Below are 18,872 nucleotides of genomic sequence, written 5' to 3'. Positions count from 1 at the left end.
GGGTTCTAGATGATTTTGCTTAGCCCCTGGCTAAGGCACAGATGGCTAATAAGGAGGGGCTGTCCAGAGCCTTCTGCCACCCACTCTGCCCCCCTGGGCTCAGGGGAAGGACAGCAGCTGGTGGGAGGAACCCCAAGAAGTTGGGGGCTGAGGCATACACAGAGGATGGAGGCTGTGCAGAGAACAAGGTCAGAGATCTGGCAGGACTCCTTGAGAGATGAACTCAGGCCAGTAGAAGAAAGGAGAAGGGAGAGGGGGACAGAAATGTGGAGGAAAGGGCACCACCTTGCCTTCCAGGTTAGGACCCTATAGACTGCCTGGGCTGTGTGAAGGCTGGGAGGGGCCCCCACACCACACTGTACCTGTCCCACCCACCACAGTCCCTGATATCCCCCCGTATTCGTGTGTCATGGCTTTGGGGTAAGGCAGACAGCCTGGGTAGGGGACCAGTTGTCAGCCAAGAGGGTGGAGAGTGAATGAAGCAGAGAGCCAAGATGTGGGCAACAAAAGGGAGGACATAGGTGGGGCCCTGCTCAGAGAGGTTACTGGGAAGGGCAAAGCTTAGTGATGGGCGCTTAAGGATGGTAAGAAGCTGAAACACAGTCTCCCAGGCCAGGAACAGCCGTGGAATAACGGGGTTGGCCATAAGCAGGACTTTTCCTGGTCCCCTCCTTCTCCCCCTGCCCCGCCCCGCCCACTCCCAGGTCCCTTGCCAGGTACCTGTCCGGCCAGGCCAACTCATCTCTATCGCCCCCTGGTGGATGCTTCAAGGACTTCACTAAGATTGACCTTAGTGCCCAAACACCTGGGTGGAGGCCCATTCCTAGGAGGCCAAGTGACCCAGAGGGCGGGCCTCTCTCCTGAGCGCCAGGCAGAGTGAGATACAAGAGGGAGGAGGCGGTGAGGCAGTGAGGCTGCAGGACTGGTTATCAGGCTTTAGTCTGAAATTAAGGCGACCCGGGGCCTGGCCCTTAGACCCAGGCCACTGACCTCTGCTGCACACAAACCCTGCCTCAGACCCAGCTGTAACCCCCGATAGAGCCCAGCCTCTGACTGGCCACAGGCTGGACCCTAGCCACTGACTGATCCCTAAGCCCGGTCCCTGAGGGCAAAGCCCAGTTGACTCATGTGGGTACCTCCTGGGAAGACAAGGACAAGGAGCACCCCACCATCCCTGTGCAGAGAGACACCATCCCCTCCACAGCAGAGGCCACCATCTGGGTGATTCCTGCCACTCCAGGGCATGGGCTGCCCAAGGAGGGTGGCCAGTTTGCCAGCAGTATGGATAGGGGACAGTGTCTCAGGTGAGGGAACATCGAGGTGGTCTCTGAGGGCTAGGTAGGGGTCTCTGGGTCCCAAGAGAACATGATGGGTGCCAGGGATACCTGAATCCTAGAGGGTGGGCATCAGGGGTCCTTTGCAGCAGGAGCACAGTGGAGGCTTCCTAAGTGAGGCCGAGGGGATGATGGGGGTTTGGGGCAGGCCACTCTGGCTACTGAGAAGGGCCCAAGGGGCAGGCTGGGAAAAGTTGCGAGTCCCCCATCCAGGTGGGGAGGAGGAGGGCTGGGGAAATGATGACCTGGTTTAGGACATGCTGAATGTAATGTCTGCAGGACATCTGGGGAGAAGCTCCAAGGCGATTGGAATCAGGACCTAAAGTGACAGAGCTCAGGTGGCAGGTGGGGACACAGGGCAGCCCCCTTGGGGAGGGGTGTGTGGGGAGTGTATATCCCCAGGCACCCCCATCTGCTGTGCTGGCAGGAGTGGGGTGAAGAGTCAGAATCATCCCCTCCATTCTCACCACTCGCCCAGGGCCTATTTTAATGAACAATGACCCAGCCTCCCCCAATGTGGGAACAGGAACTGCTCTTATCTCTCCCGGGGGACGGGGCTGGAGCCACAGCTGGCAGTCATTAAACACCCCAATCAGGCCAGGGATGGCCAAGATATTAATAGGCAGGAGCCAATGACCCTGGAGACACAGCCTCCTAGGAAGAGGGACAGTAACCCCAGTAGGCCGTGGGGATGAGGAAGACAGGTCAGAAGGCCACCCTGGCAATGCCCCAGCCTCTACACAGGACAGACGGGGTAACCAAAGGCTAGAGAAGGGAAAGGACATGCTTGAGATCACCAGGAAAGTTACTGATAGAGCCTGGCCTTGAACCCAGTTCTCCAAACTTCAGAGCCCTGCCTCTTCCATTACACAGATCATCATAGGTGAGACCATTAGGGATGCCCTCTGTGGAAACACATGAAGAGCAGGCCTAATCAGTGACACTGATTCTTTGTTTAAAATCTTGACATTTTGCTGATTATGTATGTTTTGCATTAATTTTGATATTTAAAAAATATAAGATTAAAATATTATCTTGATCACTGAGGTTTTTTTGCCACCCCTTTCAATTTTGCACCTGAAGCAAGTATCTTGCTTGCCTCACTCTAATCCCAGCCCAGCTCCCGGGTTCCCAGCATCCCCATGTCCCAGTATATTAGCATGGAAGAAACTCTGGAGAGCTCCAGACTGGTCTTTATGTGTCTTAGAAGGAAAAGATCCTGCCAGGGTGATGTCTACTAGAAGGAGGCAGCTCCAGGGCAAATTCAGTGGCTCAGCAATGTCACCGCAGATCTAGGTATTTTCTGTCTGTCCATTCTGCCATCTTAGTATGTGGACTTTCACCCTCAGACTTATCCCCTCATGACTGCACAATGACTGTCACTGCCCAAGCATCATGTTCCCACAGAACCCCATCCACTGGCAGGGAGGAGAATTTCCTCTATATGTCTCCTTTTATCAGGGACAATCATCTATCCCAGGACCCACCTTTTGCACACTCTCTTCAGGCCAGGATTAGGTCACATACCCAAACCACACCTGCAAAGATTGGTGAGGGTTCTATAAGGGAAGTTGATCTACTGAGAAAGAAATGGGGATGGCTACTGAGTAGGTAGCCAACAGAGTCTGACTCTCAGTCTCTTTTTGGACGTTTCTTGGGATAAATGTGTGATCTTTCATATTCCTCCACCTGAGCCTGGTGGTGCAGTATATGGGGGAGGTGAGAGATCCAAATCAGTCATGCTTCAGTGTAAGAGACAGAAAACATTCTGGGTGTTTTGTACAGAAAGAGATTGAGTATAGGGAATTAAATATAGGAAGGCTTGGAGGGCTGGAAGTTTGAGTGCACCTCTATCCATGGTCACAACATTGCAGCTGCCACCTTGCCGAACATTACTGCCAATATCTCAGTTGCACATCCATTAAAGCTAGTGACAAGAAAGCAGAAGGAACATAGTGTCCTGCTGCTGCAGAAAACTCAGGTCTGCCATATCCCACCCATCAGCCACCACGCTGCAGGAAACACGGCCTTTACTTTTCTCTGCTTCCCAACTGTCTTGGTGGTGCTTCCCTCTGGCAGTGCCTAAGTTGCATCAAATTCCTAGCAGTGAGAGAATTCCGGAAAGGGAGGCTTAAGCCTTCCAATCCCAACAAAGCAGGGGAACATGGAAGGGGCTAGAGAAGAGGCTGAATGCCAATAGATAATTTGTAGCACAGCAGCTCAGGTGGCATTGTAGCCCAAGTCCCCAGAAAACAGAGCCTGAGACAAGGGCCTGTGACCAGGAAACAGAAGAGTGAAATGGGGAAGTGAGGAAAGCCAATATAAAGGTGAGTTATCAGCCCGGGCAATATGGTGAGACCCCATCTCTGCAAAAAAATTAAAAAATAAAAAATTAGCCGGGTGTGGTGGTGCATGCCCGTAGTCCTAGCTACTTGGGAGGCTAAAGTGAGAGGAACACTTGAGCCCAGGAAGTTGAGGCTGTAGGAGCCATGATTATGCCACCGCACTCCAGTCTGGTGACAGACCAAGACCCTGTCTCACGAAAAAGGTGAGTTATTGCACTGGCCACTATTGGGGCAACAGGACTCAATTCACTGGGACCCTCTGCAGGGCTGGCAGAACATGCCCAAAATTGTCCTCCTGAGGGACAGAGAAGGAGAGCATTAACCACTGGCTCCCAGCCTCTGTTGCTCAAGGTTTGCCCACATCAGCCCCCTCACTCTTCCAGGCTTGACAGGCATGAACAAGAAGCAGGTTCCTGCAGGCATCCCATCACATAGTCAGAGGAACTCCAGGGCAGAAAGGGCCAGCTGTGTGGTAGAGATAGGGTGAGGAGCTGTCAGGATCCCCCACCAAGAAGCTGGCCAAGGTTGGCCAATAGGGAATGAGGCAGAGGACCCAACACAGGTGGCCTCCTGGGGCAGAGAAGAGGAGCCCCACACAAAGGTCCTTGTGCACTAAGGTCTGCATGGACACTCACTGGCCCTGCTGCTAAGGTCTTTGGCTGGGGTACTCATAGCTGCTCTCTTGGCTGCAGCCCCAGGGTCTACCCCAGCTGACTTGGCCCCACTGAGGCTCACTCTGGCCCCTCACACCACTCCAGGCTCAGCCATGCCATCACCCAGCCTTGGGTGTGAGCTTCCCCCTGCCATGGCCTCTGTGGCAGACTCACTTCAACATTCACCGTGGCAGCACCATGACAGACCCACCAGTTCCAACTCCGCCACCTTTCTCACGCCCTAGGGAGCATGCAGGAAATTCTGAGTCCCTTCCAGGCCTCTGGGAGCTGAGGGTAGCTTGGTGGTGTTCACTCAGACTACTTGGCATTAAATCTATAGCTCCACCATTTTATCTAGAAGGGCCACTTAAGGGGCACAGGTTGCTTGGAGGACTGACTTCCTAACACAGAGTGGGACACACACACCCTCTGTTTTCAGGTTTCAATGTGTCCCCTCAATATTTCCTAGGTAATGAGACCAGGTGGGCTTTCCTCCCTTCCTTCCATCCTCACTTCCTCCTTGCAGAGATGACATACCCCTCCTTCACCTTTCCCCAGGTTATAATGGTGGAGGGCTTCAGAGGGATATAATTTCAGGGGCCAGGTAATGAGAATGGTATCTGTTTAATGCTTTCAAAGTATTACCATCATATTTTCATTCAGCAAATAATTACTGTGTGCACAGTTCTAGACACTAAGGATGCAGTGGTGAACATGGCAGAGCACTTGCCCTCATGGAACTGACCCTCTAATGGTGGAGACAGATAGTAAATGAGAAAAGTTACAGAAAAAGAAGGCAGGATGAGGGTTAGAGTGAGGGGGGTGCTCTGTCAGTTGGGGTGGCTAGAGGGAATGACAGTGAGGCAAGAGCAGGTCATTCCCCCTCCCTGATGATCAGAGGAATTTAAACCATATGCATCAGAGCTGCCGCTCAGAGATCTTGCAGTCCAGGTCAAAACATCCAGTTCCCTGCCTCTGCAGAAGCAGCCTGGACAGTAGCTGAGGAGAACCAGGTGGTCTGGGGCCTCAGCAGGGTCTGAATTCCTCTAGGCAGGGGCTCAGGGGCTGACCAAGCAGTAAGGAGAGGATGCCTGGCTGGATATGGTGAGGCTTGTTTCTTGGGTCCCTCATTGCAGCAGTGACCCAGGCCCACAGACTCCATCTGGATGTGGAGTTCCCCCCCCTGCCCGCCTCCAGCTCAATGTCCTCGGTGCCAAGTGACACAGAACAAGCAGCTCTTGAAAAGACTAATATTTACTCTTCAAACAGGAGCTGGCACAGGCTGTTTCCTGCAACTGGCGTCTGACTCGCCCTGTGGGATGGACACAACAGGAGGCACTCCGGGAGATAGGCAAATGTCCCCTCGGACGCCAGCATTCTGGATGAGACGATGTCTGCGAGATGGGGACAGCATGTTCCAAGGTTCCATTAGACACATCTCATTTCTGCCTGCACACCTCACAGTGGAGAGCTCACTGCCTCTCCAGCCCCTGCTGGACAGCTCTGTGAGAAAGTTCATTCTAATGCTGGCCCTGTGTTCCTTGCCCCAGCCCTTGCTCTGATCCCTGGGGCCTCAGGAAAAGCGCCTGGAATAACCCCCAGGGCTGGGGGAATAAAGGTCCTGGTCACCTTTATTCCTCTCAACCCCACCCGCCTCTGGCTTCACTTCCCCAGGCCCACACTCTGGGCTCTGTGGCCAGAACAGGCTATTTCTGGGTTAGGAGGAAGAAATCGCCTTGAGGGCACCTCTGTCCCCCTGCAGCTGTGTTCCTTGTCCTCATAGAGCCCTTCAGCTGAGTGCCTCATATGGGAAAGTCTTGGCCAGGAAACTGCTGGTCAGACGGCTTGAATATGGGAAGGAGAGTCCCTAGTGGCTTGGGGGTCAGAGCCAGCTCCCCCTGCCCACTTTCTCCTCTGGAGTCTCTCCTCTCTGCTTTTCCCCACCCAAGCCCCTCATGGCTTCCAGAGCCTTCCCTGACCAACAAAACCCCAGGCTTGTTTCCCTGCCCGTACCCCTACCACTGCAGCCCTGTGCAGGCTTAAACACTCTGGCAGCATATGGGGCTTTAGAGCCCCCAAAGGCCAGCCTTCTCAACCTTGTCATGTCAACTGCAGGGCTGGCAAGGCCAGGACAGGATCTCCCAGGGGAAATGCAGGCCCACCCCGTTCTCCCAGAGCTCTCAGAACTGACTGCTGACACAAGCAACCCTCTTTTTAAAACAATTCCTTATTATCCCTATACCTAACTCCCAAGCTCCTGGTCCCTTGTAAGCAGCCATTCAAGTGTATTTAACATGTATCTTTTTGCATATATCCTCACAAAATATTTTATGGTCTTGTATGCATATATTTCTTATCATATAACAGTTGTTTTTCACTCAGCTCTAAGTTTTGAGGATTCATCCATGTGATGTTACATCTAAATCTGGTACATCTGCCTGCATCGTGATGCTCCGTGGTGAGCCTGCACACTTTCTTTCCATGATGGATACACAGATTGCTTTCCACCAACACCAGTAAGTCTTCAATGAACATGTCCCCTTGAGGATCTGTATAAGAATTTTCCTGGGACAAATAACCAGAAGTAAAATTTCCACTTCACAAGGTGTGCATTCTTAACTTGGGTAAGTAGGCTGTATTAGTTTGTTTAGGCTGCCCTAACAAAGTACCTAACAAAGTCTGGGTGGTTTAAGCAGACATTTATTTTCTCATGGGTTGGGACTTCAACATGTGAATTTCAGGGGAAGAGAATTCAGCTCTTAACAGTGGCATGGCTCTGCAGATCAGCCGTGCCTCTCTACTCACTGCCACCTCGCATGAAGTCCTGCATCTCCACACTCCCTCTTGCACTTACTGCCATCCAGCTTTGCAAGATTTGCCGAACTCATAGGTGTGAGGTGATGTCTTATTGTTGTTTCAATGTGTATTAATGATTTAAAACCTCTTCATATGCTTATTAGCTTTTTAGGTTTTCTCTTCTGTTAATTGTCTGCACATTTTCCAGTGGGGTTGCTCTTTCTTGCTGATTCACAGGAATTTCTTCTGTTATTAATCCCTTAGTGGTTTCTGGCATCATAAATATCTCCTCCCATTCTTTAACTTTGCCCATGAAATCCTTATTTGTATATAGTCAAACTCATCAATCATTTTGCCTTAAGGCAGTCCTTTTCCGCCACAAGCCACAAAGATAATCTTCAAGTTCTGCAACATATTCCATAGATTTTGCCGTCCACATTTGACTTAAGAAGTCCTTTTCCACCACAAGCCACAAAGATAATCTTCAAGTTCTTCAATGTATTTCATAGAATTTGCCAACCACATTTGATCCCAGCAATGTCTTGGTGCTGACTCAGCAGAGCCAGGTGGGCTCCTTAGAGCCTCTCCTCCACTAGCACTGCCCAAAGATGCTTGGCAGCTGTCAGGTAGCACTTCTGCTACCTGGTCCCCTTCAAAGGGTAGGCCCCAAGAAAAAAGAAGGCAACTCACCAGCCAGAACTTCTCATCCAGCCCTCCTGGCATAGAAGGAACATCTTTTATTCTTTGTGGGTACTGCCAAGTGGGGGACAGCCACTTGTTTCCTGCTCAGGGGAAACAGAGCTCCAAACTTTACTGTCACTGGCTCCCTAGAACAAGCCTCAGCTACCCAACCTGAGCAAAAAAGTGGTTGAAGCAGATGGTGTCTGAAAACTATCAACTACCAAATCCCAGCACCCAATAACTCAGATGTTTATTTTGGAAGTCACTGCCTTCCTCCAAAAGATTCTGATTCAGGACAGATGGTGCAGAGACTCTTGGAGAGTGAATTCCCCAATGTGTTTAGAGGATGGTCAGGAGAGGATAGTGCATTTGCTTTCTTTCTGGGAATTTTATTAGCTGCTATAGGAACAGCCTTTGCAAAAGGCCACCTTCCCTTGGCTGGAAACCTGAGAAGGTGGCCAGCAGCTGCGCCCCCTGGTGGCCATTCTGTGGTCAGGCTGGTCCTGGGAGATGAAACTTCACCTTCACAGTAGACAAGAGCCCAAAACGCAGAGCACAGAAAGTGCCTGCTGCACATAGCAGGGCAGGGGCAGAGCCTACAAAGTGGGGAGGCCTCCCAGCCCCCAGGGCATTGTTGTGATTGCTATTTTGGTTGGGGGTTAGTACTAAAGACTATTTGAGCCCTTGCGCCTCTCTAGGCCTCACTGGACAAGATGACCTGACTTTCACTTCTCTCAACAACCCCCTCCCCATTAAGTCAGGCCCACATCACACAGTCTAGGAAAGGATCCATAACTCAGAATTTTTCACACAAGTGCAAAGACACATGTTAATAAACACTTTAGATTTATTCTGCCATTTCTGAAACCACCTCATTTAATTTATGTATACATAGGATATAAATGGCTATACAACATTTTTACATACTTTTATACAAGTTTAGGTTGTACTACTATGAGTTTGTTAAAATGTACCCATTATTTACTCAAAATATTTATTGTTACAAGAAAACCGTAAGAAGCTTGTGTAACATGAACAGCACGTATTTAAAATGAATATGTAAAGTAAATGGTTTTGCCCTGACTAAATCAGCCTCAGTATTTTATGCTTTTAATAGAAAAGCCCATTAAACAAAATAGAATCCTGGGGGATCAAATCATATGAATGATTCATGAAATAACACTTCTGAAGCAACCCCAGAATCATATAAATGTAAGGGTTAAAGAAGGTCATATGTACTAAGCATGGGTCGGAGGAATAGAATGGATTTGTTAATTTTACCCTAAATAAAAGGCGCTTGTGGGCAACAGCTCTGCCATCAGTACACGTGGGCAGATGTTTCCATATCCAGCCATTCTCAGATTTCACTGACAAGCCCTTTTCCACAGGTTCCCTGCTGATGAGATTTCCCCAGCAACAGAAGTTTGACATCACTGCTCCCAGATGGGAGAATCAGAGCTCTCCTTATTTGGGTCAGGGGTGGCTGGCTCATGAGGTTTGGTCCAACCAGCAGAACCAGCTCCTTGGATCCTGGAATAAACCAAACACCAATGGTACCATGCACTCTGTGCCCAGGGAGTGAAAGGCAGGTCCAGGGTGGGAAGAAGAGGGGCTGCTACCTTTTGGAGTGAAAAAATGAGGTTGTTTACACTGTAGTATAACAAAATGCCTTTTTGTAAAGGCCAGAAGAAATGGCTGTGCTGTGCTGCGCGAAGCCGAAAAACCTTCATGTACCAGGTGAATGTAAAGCCTTTCTCCTCCCACACACAATGGATTCACCCAGTATTACCCTCCACTACCACTCTGACCCTCATAACAGCACCCTGGGGGGGCAGATTGATGTTATCACCATTTACCAGATGAGGAAACTGAGGCCTGATGGACAGTGATTTGTGCACTGCAACATAGGACTCAGTGAAGAGCCTAGCCAGCTGACGGTCAGCTGACTGGTGCACTCTTTCCCTCACCTTATCTCTCAAGGGCATACACTCTTTCTCCACCATTATTAACACTCACAGTGCACAGGTAGAGCGTCCCCAGACCTGTGCAATATTCTACACGAAAACATTTGGAATGTGAGCAATGTCTGAACAGGGGCTTGCCAGGCACATCTGATCACCATAAATGCTCCCACCCCTGCCTGTCCTCACTTGTGCTGCACTGTGCAAGCAAGCAGCAGGTTCTCAGAAGGCCACTGTCCTGCATGTTACAATGAGTGACCAACTCCTTCACAGAACAGCAAATAGCAGCCCTGGCTACAAGGTGCAGCGTGCAACCCCCATATGCCAAGGGGCAGCTGCTATCTTCCAGCAGAGAGGGAACCCCCAGCTCTGCTCCCTACCTATGCCCTGCTTCCTGTGCTTCACACAGCTAGCCTTGCTGCTGGCCTGCTGGCTGTTGTCTTTGACTCTGAGCTGTGCTGACCACCAAGAGTGTTACTCCTCTCCAAGACTTGACTCCCAGGCATGGGTGGGAGAGTTGAACCTCAATGCAATCTGCTCCCATTCTGAAGCTCGTCTACCCACCCCATTTGTTACAATTAAAGATGGTTTTCTCATCCCTCCAGAGACTCCAGTTTTAGCCTCTGTCTCCACAGCTGGAGTGTATAGGGCAGAGGTAGAAAGAGGCAGGAGAGTTGGAGAACAAGAGCACCTAGAAAAGAACAGAAGAGCTCAAGCTCATTTAATCAAAATGCTTAAATGTTTTAATTCCAGCATTCTCCAGAGTTCACGGAAAAGAGGGATGCAAGCCCAAAAAGCAAAACCAGGAGCTTATGGTCACATGCCTCCAGCTGCAGGCAGTGGGGCCTCTGGTACTGAGAGGGAATGCCACCCGAATATGCCCTAGCTGTCTCCACCCAGGAAAAGGAAAGCCAGGTACAGTCCTCATCACAGTAAGACTAGCCTAACAGGGGAAAACAGATTTACATGTTTCGTTCATTAGCATATTAGGGAAGGGGAAACCTTTTGGGCTCTGGCCCCGTGGTTGGGAAACCCTTCCTAAGAGCACTGAGCCACACTCTGGCCTTGATACAGTAGATGGGACTTAACGCACTCTGATGCTCAAGGCCTTGCAGCATCTGATACCAGAAGGCACCTCTAAAGTTTTGTTTTCAACATTATTTCGTCTATTCCCAGATCTAGTCCAGTGAGGTCAGCTGCACAGGTAGCATTTAACTACTGGGAAAACAAAAGTGCTACAACAACAGTGAGTCCATGGTGGAGTGAGGATAACTCCTGGGATTTGGAACCAGTTTGCTGGTATCAAGGATCACACAAGAGGCTATAAACCTCCAACCCTGAACCAAGTCAAATCTAAGCCTGGGGATTTCCCTTGGATGAAATCACCAGAACTTCTTTCCTATTTTCAGTCTCTTCTTTCAGTGAGCTGAGGATTCTTTTAGCTAGCTGGATTTCAAACAATGTTTTTGTGGTCATTACTTGGACTCTTTTTCTAGTGCATCTTTTCCCTTTTGTTTGCAAAAGTCAATCTCACCCCATGTAGATGTTAACTGATATCCACACATTCAACCTGGTGTGGATGACATCTCCGGTAGTGCCTCGGTGGTCAGGAAGCATTACCAGGAAGGACTCATCTTCAAGGACCGTTTCTTTACTGCCTGCTGAATATGGATCATAGGCTCAGATGCCCAAAGCACCCGGGGTACAGGTCTACATGGCAACCCAATGCCACACAGGAAAAGAAAACAGTCCATTTTTAAGCCGTTCTTACCGACTTTTTTTTTTTTTGAGACGGAGCCTTGCTTTGTCACCAGGCTGGAGTGCAGTGGCTCGATCTCGGCTCACTGCAACTTCCACCTCCCGGGTTCAAGAGATTCTCCTGCCTCAGCCTCCTGAGTAGCTGGGGCTACAGGCGCACGCCACCGTGCCCAGCTAATTTTTGTATTTTTAGTAGAGATGGGGTTTCACCATGTTAGCCAGGATGGTCTCGATCTCTTGACCTCGTGATCCGCCCACCTCAGCTTCCCGAAGTGTTACTGACTTTTAAAGCTCTTTTGTTCTTCTCATTTAAAACATTTTGCCTCCCTTCCTTAACTTCCCATTCTATTTCACCATCTCTTCAAAATTGTCTCCCAGAAAAACTGAAAATTCACCTGCTGGGTATGCAGAAAATTATGCAGATGTGAAATCAGTGTAGAGACAACTTTGGAGTTTATGTCTGAGTATGTTGCCAATATAATTTTCATATTCAGACTTTTTAGAGACAGGGTTTCACTCTGTCACGCAGGCTGGGGTGCAGTGGTGTGATTATAGCTCATGGAAGCCTCAAACTCCTGGACTCAAGGGATCCTCCTGCCTCAGCCTCCCAAAGTGCTGGGATTACAGGCATGTGCCATCATATCCGGCTAATTTTTTTTTTTTTGTAGAGATGAATCTTACTATGTTGTCCAGGCTGGTCTCAAACTACTGGCCTCAACCGATTCTCCTGCTTTGGCTTTCCAAAGTGCTGGGAATACAGGCATGAGCCATCATGCCTGGCCCATATCCAGATATTTTATGTTTGGTCAAAAATAGAAAATTCTATTATAAAAAAATAAAGTTACTACATTTTCCCAACATAGTTCCCAGTATATAAACTTATTTTTCTTAAAATGATAACAAGGTAGCTCAATAACAATACAATACCAGTGATAACCAAATATAACTGAATTTTTCTAAAACTACATTCTTACATTCCCTATCTACTCAACTCTTGTAATGGTTTTCCACTTTTAAAAACTATCAAAATAGGATTTTTAAAAATTTATCAAGAACACTCAAAGTGTTCCATGCAACTGTGGTTGAACTATTCAGATTGCAGACTTCTACCAAGAACAATCCAAAGAGCAAACTCCCAAAATGACCTCCTGCGTGGTACTAAAGAAGCCAGGCTGAAATTTCGGGAAACCTAAGGGATCTTATCCAAAACCATATTTTGGAAAACTGTGATCAATCAATTTTTTGACAGTGAAAGAGAGTAACTTTCCAGAGTATGTGTTAATTATATCTCTATCAAGCTTTAAAAAGCTAACAGCTACTTAACTCTTGTTCATAAAAAATGAGGCCCTCAAGCTAATTAAGATGACTGGGAAAGGTGCAGAGGAGTAATTAATTTTGGAGGCACTCTGGGAACAGGTACACAGGGTACAGTAGTCATCATCATTAAAACAACAGGCACTCAGCTCTACTGAAAAGGCTGATGACAGCAGCCCCTCCCAAGCGGATCTGTAAAGTGCCACTGAATCCATGTTCATTCACCTACTCCAGGTTGTGGTCAATTGTAAGTAATCCTGAAATTCTCATTTCTGCTCATGCTGATAAACTTGTCATCTAGTAGTACTGGTTATTCAATTAATTTTTAAAATATTCGGATATACCCTGCAAATAAATAGAAAACATTTCTGTACCCACACAGTCCCACCACCATAAAAGGTTACATATAAATTAAATAAACTCAGATTTCTTAACCATTTTCTCAGCTTAAGTTTGCCCTCGCCCTAAATGAAGTCCAATTTATATCCAAAATATAATTAAATATTCCAAAGGTATATCGAACCTAAGATATCGAAAAAATGTAAACAAAATTTATCTAGCTTATATTTATGAACCATATTTTTAGGTTTTTAATTCATCCTGTACTGACCCTTTGAAAAAAAAAAAAACTAACCAAGTTAGATTTAGACTGAAAGCTGATTTGGATTTTAAAGTGGTTCCTTGGAGACAACTCCCAATTACTATAACCAGTGTTATTGAATCAAGTGGTTTACTGTATCATTCAACTTAAAAGACCAAAATATTTCCTTTCTCTCTTCCAATAAAGCTCTTTCTGGATGAGCCCCCAGATCCAGCTGTCCTAAGTAAACGTGCTGAACTGGATGGAGATCCTGCAGTAATGCTTGGCACAGAACCAAGGCTGGGTATCAAGCAACCTCATGACTTCCACTGCAACTGTTTAACATCCCCAATTCCTGGTTTTTCAGTCCAGTTGGCTGAAAAGGATGGAAACTGGAGTGTAAAGTAGAGAAGCAGAAAGAGAAACATAGATTGATCCTCAAAAGAAAATCAAAGAATCCATTCATCACAGTGTCATCCTCATACTCCACAGTCAGACTGCTTCTCCTGAAGCTGCCTTGTTAGTATCTGATATGAAGACAGAAAAGCCACTCCTATGTGGAAAAGGATTTGCCAGAGGTTCCTCAGCCCGTGCAGGTACATGTTGCCCAGGCAAATAAAGAGCAGCATAAGCACCACCTTCATAGTCCTGGCTGGACTGTAGAACAGGTACAAATAACACTGAAATGAGACCAGAAGAGGAATTCCAATCAGAGATAAAATGGCCACTAGATCATATGCAAAATTCACCTCCCACAGCTTCCATGAAGAGTGTCATTTCCCTCACATTAGCTGATTAAACTGAATTCATTACAGTAAAGCGTGGACCCACTGGTTAGACTGCTGCTAATTATTGGATGAAAGTGAGGATTTGGAAGATTAAAGGAAAGTGAAATAGATGTCACAGGAAGAATTAGTGCATGGCACATCTGAAAGAAGTTAAAGAAATAGACAGAAATGACTAGGCTGTTGGCAGTAGAGAAAGAAGAGCTGCACGTAAGCTGCAGACAGCCAGGCTGCAGACAGGGGACCCTAACGTGACTGACTGGCCCCCCAATGAAGTTTTCCTTCAGGGAGCCAGGACAGGCAAGCAAGCTGGTGAGAGGAAGCCATGCTTTTACTATTTTGGTTTCTCCTGAGCCACGACTACATTGAGCACCACTCTTCCCTTGGGCACCCTCCTTATCATGTCTTCCAAAGCATCTCTGAGTCGGGGAAAGGTCTCACAGCAGGGAGAGTGACTGGTATTTTGTGTATGACTATCACACATAAAAGGGGTCATTCTTGTTCTGCAAAAGGTGGAAACGGCATTTTGGTTCAATGCTTTCTTTTTTTTTTTTAAAAAAAAAGGACATCGCTGAACATGGATCAATCCGACAAAGGTTCAATCTACAAGGGAGACAGTGAGCTATCCAACTAGGAACACAGTTGAAGGAATGAGGTGGAACTGTACAATCCCTGCAGTCCTAAAACATAGCTCTAGGAAACTGCCACTGGCTATGTCCAAGGTCTTGGAGACTTGTTTTCTAAAAAATGAGTGCATTTTCATGGGTTGAAAATTTCTTTTTGCATAATCAGGTAATGCTTTTTCCTTTTTTTTAGGCAATGTCTTTCTCTGTTGCCCAGGCTGGAATGCAGTGGCGTGATCTCAGCTCACCGCAACCTCCACCTCCAGGGTTCAAGTAATTCTCATGCCTAAGCCTCCCAAGTAGCTGGGACTACAGGTATGCACCACCACACTCGGCTGATTTTTGAATTTTTATTATAATAGAGATGGGGTTGCACCATGTTCCCTAGGCTGGTCTTGAACTCCTGGCCTCAAGTGATCCACACATCTTGGCCTCCCAAAGTGCTAGGATTGCAGGCATGAGTCACCACACCTGGCCTGGGTAATTCTTAAGAATAAACCATTCTAGGATGTATGTGGAAGAGAAGGAAAGTGTCCTAAGAACAGAAATTTTAATTTTTAAAAAAGGGAGAAAAAAATATGTGTTCAGAGAGAGTGCTAAAATCCTAGTCCATACGGAGGACAAGGAAGGAGAATTAGAGCCAGGCTTTCACTAGAATTAACTCTGCCTATGAGGGACTCAAAAGCGCCTCTTTATGCCACCCCTTAGTACACAGCTTATTTGAAAATAACTAATCAAAACCCTCTAGTTAATGTTCTAATGTTTGCTTCAGTTCCTAAAGAACAGGTCTGAGTCAGAAGGTATTACTATTTAAAAACAACAACAACAACAACAACAAAAAACAGCAGTTCTTTGACCTAGTCTTATATATATATTTTTTTTTTAAAAATTTCTTGCGGAGGTCAGGCGCGATGGCTCATGCCTGTAATCCCAGCACTTTGGGCTGCCGAGGCGGGCGGATCACAAGGTCAGGAGATCGAGCCCATCCTGGCTAACACGGTGAAACCCTGTCTCTACTAAAAGTACAAAAAAAAATTAGCCAGGTGTGGTCGTGGGCACCTATAGTCCCAGCTACTCAGGAGGCTGAGGCAGGAAAATGGCGTGAACCCGGGAGGCAGAGCTTGCAGTGAGCCAAGATTGTGCCACTGCACTCCAGCCTGGGCAACAGTGCAAGACTCTGTCTCAAAAAAAAAAGTTCAGAGATGGGGTCTTGCTATGTTGCCCTGGTTGGTCTCAAACTCCAGGCCTAAAGTGATCCTCCCACCTTGGCCTTGAAAAGTACTGGGATTACAGGTGTGAGCCACAATGCCTGCCTAGACCTATATTTTAAAAACTACATGTACACAGATGCTACTTTTATAGAAGGACATTTCTGTGCTTGGACTGTCCTAATAATAAGCACAAGGCAATATCTTGCCACTCACTAGTCAGGCCTAATCCAATCCCCATGTAATCTCATCCCTCCCTTCTGGGAAGTCAAATCCAAACTGCTGGTTTCTGTTCTGCTGCTGTCAATAGCCCCTTGGCCTTGAACAAGGGGCTTTCCCTTTCTGAGCACAAAGTTCTTCCTCTGTAAAATGAGAGGACTGGCCAGGATGGGCCTAAGGTCCTCCACTAAGGGCTTGGTATTGTCCATGATTTGAACCATGACCTTGGTGGAACAAAAATCACATCTAGAAACTTGCTGATAGATGAACAGAAGAACAAAATAAGGTCATGGATTTAATCCACTGACCAAAATATCGTTTCACCCACCTGGAAAATGCAGGCTACGAAAGGAACAAGAAAAGCCAGAATGTTTCCAATTTCCTCATGGGCAACCTAAAACAAATACAAGGAACACAAGGAAAGGGATATTTAGATGAAAGGAAACACTGTGACATAAAGCACTTTACTCTGCCTTCTGTCTGGTATGGTTGACAGTACAAAATCCCTGGCTGGGTGAGACACAAGTTCCTGTTTATGCACCAGATCAGGGTTAGCATACAATCGTTTTCAACAGCTTGGTCACAGCATGTGCCTCCTGTTCCCATGTGATTGTGCTGTCTTCAACCTGGAATGAGCCGCCAATCCCTCCACCTCTCAGAAACCTAAGCATCTGTTAAGACCTAGCTTTCTCTAATTCCTCCCATCTCCAGGCACTGCCGCCTCCTTAGGGTTGCCACCAAACACTGTTTTGGGCCATGAGAGCCCCCAAAGCAGGGACTATGTCTTAACCATCTTGCTGGCCAGGTACTAATTCTAATGTATACAAACAGACAGTTGGTAAGTATCTGGCTAAGAGCAATCATAAACAATAAGAGTAGAAACCACAACACACATTGATCAAAGACAGGATGTGGTAACAGGCAGTTACCACTCATAACACAGGCCTGCTGCCATTCTCCAAACAGGTCAGTCTACAACAGTCTCCTGAGGTTCAACAACAGTCATGCTTCAGACTTTACCCACTATATACATGGGTGTGAGTATGGTGGCACTATCTTTAAAAGTAATATCTATTTGTTGATGCTAATAATGGTTCTATACCTTCTCTTTTTTGTTTTTTTTTTTTTTTTTTTTTGAGACGGAGTTTTGCTTTTGTCGCCCAGGCTAGAGTGCAATCGCGCAATTTTGGCTCACTGCAACCCCTGCCTCCCGATTTCAAGCAACTCTCCCACCTCAGCCTTCTGAGTAGCTGGGATTACAGGCATGCGCCACCACGCCCAGCTAATTTTGTATTTTTAGTAGAGATGGGGTTTCACCATGTTGACCAGGCTGGTCTCAAACTCCTGACCTCATGTGATCCACCCGCTTCAACCTCCCAGAAGTGCTGGGATTACAGGCGTGAGTCACCACACCCGGCCGATACCTTCTTGAAATATTTCTTAAAATACTTCAAAATTTTAAAACTGTTTTAAAAAAGCACTGAAATAGTAAGTTCCTTTGAAATGAGCAGACCAGTGAAGGAACTTCCTAGTGACATATAATTCTTCGACAAAGACACAAAGAAGGTGGCATCTGCATTATACAAATCAGATTACGGGACAACCTTTTCTCAGGAGACAAAGAGCCTGAACCTTAAAATCAGAGAATGAAACTTTTGTCCTGGGTAAATAATCCAGTCCCTGGAGTGACTGCGGGGTCCCAAGAGCCACAGGGTGGTCTAATGTCCTTGTAGCAAATTCTCCATTTCTTACCAATATCTTGGCAGCCCCTCCTGCCTCTTAGGACAATAGACATTAAAAGAGCAACCTTCATATTCATTCAACTTACTACAAAGAATAAAATTTATAATAAAATTCATACTAGTTTTGAAAAATTGTAAAACCTCAGTTTTATAGATAAAATGTATCCCTATCACTTTCTTCTATCATATGTCCTTCAATTTAAACTGTCTAAAAAAAAAAAAAAAAAAAAAAAGGTTACCTGTAAAGAATGTTCTGCAAGGTGAACGCCTCGAATGAGATTCAGGGCAGCACACATGATGTTGAGAATGAGGGAGAGGATACCCAGGGCTGTCACTGGTTCCATTCGGAAATTAGGAGCTTCACAGTGAAAAAAAACAAGTGTCTAGTGTAAGTAATTTCTATATGAAAGAAAAATAAACGAAGACATTAACTAGACCTACACTAATGATAGGTTCACTATGTTAAACACAGAATTACAAACATATTAATTGTAAAAGCAGCAGAAGTTAGAAGGGAAAAAAGGCAAGAAATGATGGACAGAATGGATGTGGGTATTTGAGTAAAGTTTCTTCCAGAAAAAGGCTCTTTTCCAGGCAAGCACAGGTTTTTCAAGTGCTTAATTTCCTTTCTATCTAAAGCAGTGGTTCTCAACCAGGGGCAATCTGCCCCCCAGTGGATATTTGGCAATGTCTGGAGTCATTTCTGGTTGTCACAACTAGAGACAGGCTGCTACTGGCATCTAGTGGATAGAGGCCAGGAATGCTTCTAAACATCCTACAATGAATGCATAGGACAGCCTCCAAAATAAAGAATTATCTGATGCAAAAATGTCAATAGGGATCAGGCTGAAAAATCCTAAAACAATTTTTGGC

At 46.7% G+C, this 18,872-nt stretch overlaps 1 protein-coding gene across 7 annotated transcripts in view; it reads right to left on the bottom strand.

The window, feature by feature from the left end:
* Window positions 1-8,638: 8,638 nt before the first annotated feature.
* Window positions 8,639-18,872, bottom strand: part of SEC22C (SEC22 homolog C, vesicle trafficking protein) — a 52,961-nt gene continuing 42,727 nt past the window's right edge. For 4 of the 7 annotated variants that reach the window (XM_054483372.2, XM_054483371.2, XM_063661263.1 and 1 more), the window contains exons 5-7: window positions 18,239-18,357; window positions 16,586-16,651; window positions 8,639-14,102 (exon numbers count right to left, since the gene is read on the bottom strand). In XM_054483372.2, coding sequence (XP_054339347.1) covers window positions 13,902-14,102; window positions 16,586-16,651; window positions 18,239-18,357 — 386 coding nt within the window. In that variant the 3' untranslated portion in view covers window positions 8,639-13,901. The remainder of the gene's footprint in view (window positions 14,103-16,585; window positions 16,652-18,238; window positions 18,358-18,872) is intronic. The other 3 variants (XM_054483377.2, XM_054483376.2, XM_054483374.2) reach the window with 1 other exon arrangement.

The sequence above is a fragment of the Pongo pygmaeus genome, chromosome 2 (genome assembly GCF_028885625.2).
Source record: "Pongo pygmaeus isolate AG05252 chromosome 2, NHGRI_mPonPyg2-v2.0_pri, whole genome shotgun sequence".
Classification (NCBI taxonomy): domain Eukaryota; kingdom Metazoa; phylum Chordata; class Mammalia; order Primates; family Hominidae; genus Pongo; species Pongo pygmaeus.
The sequence above is the reverse complement of the archived record's forward strand: the minus strand, read 5'-3'. Positions and strand labels throughout refer to the sequence as shown.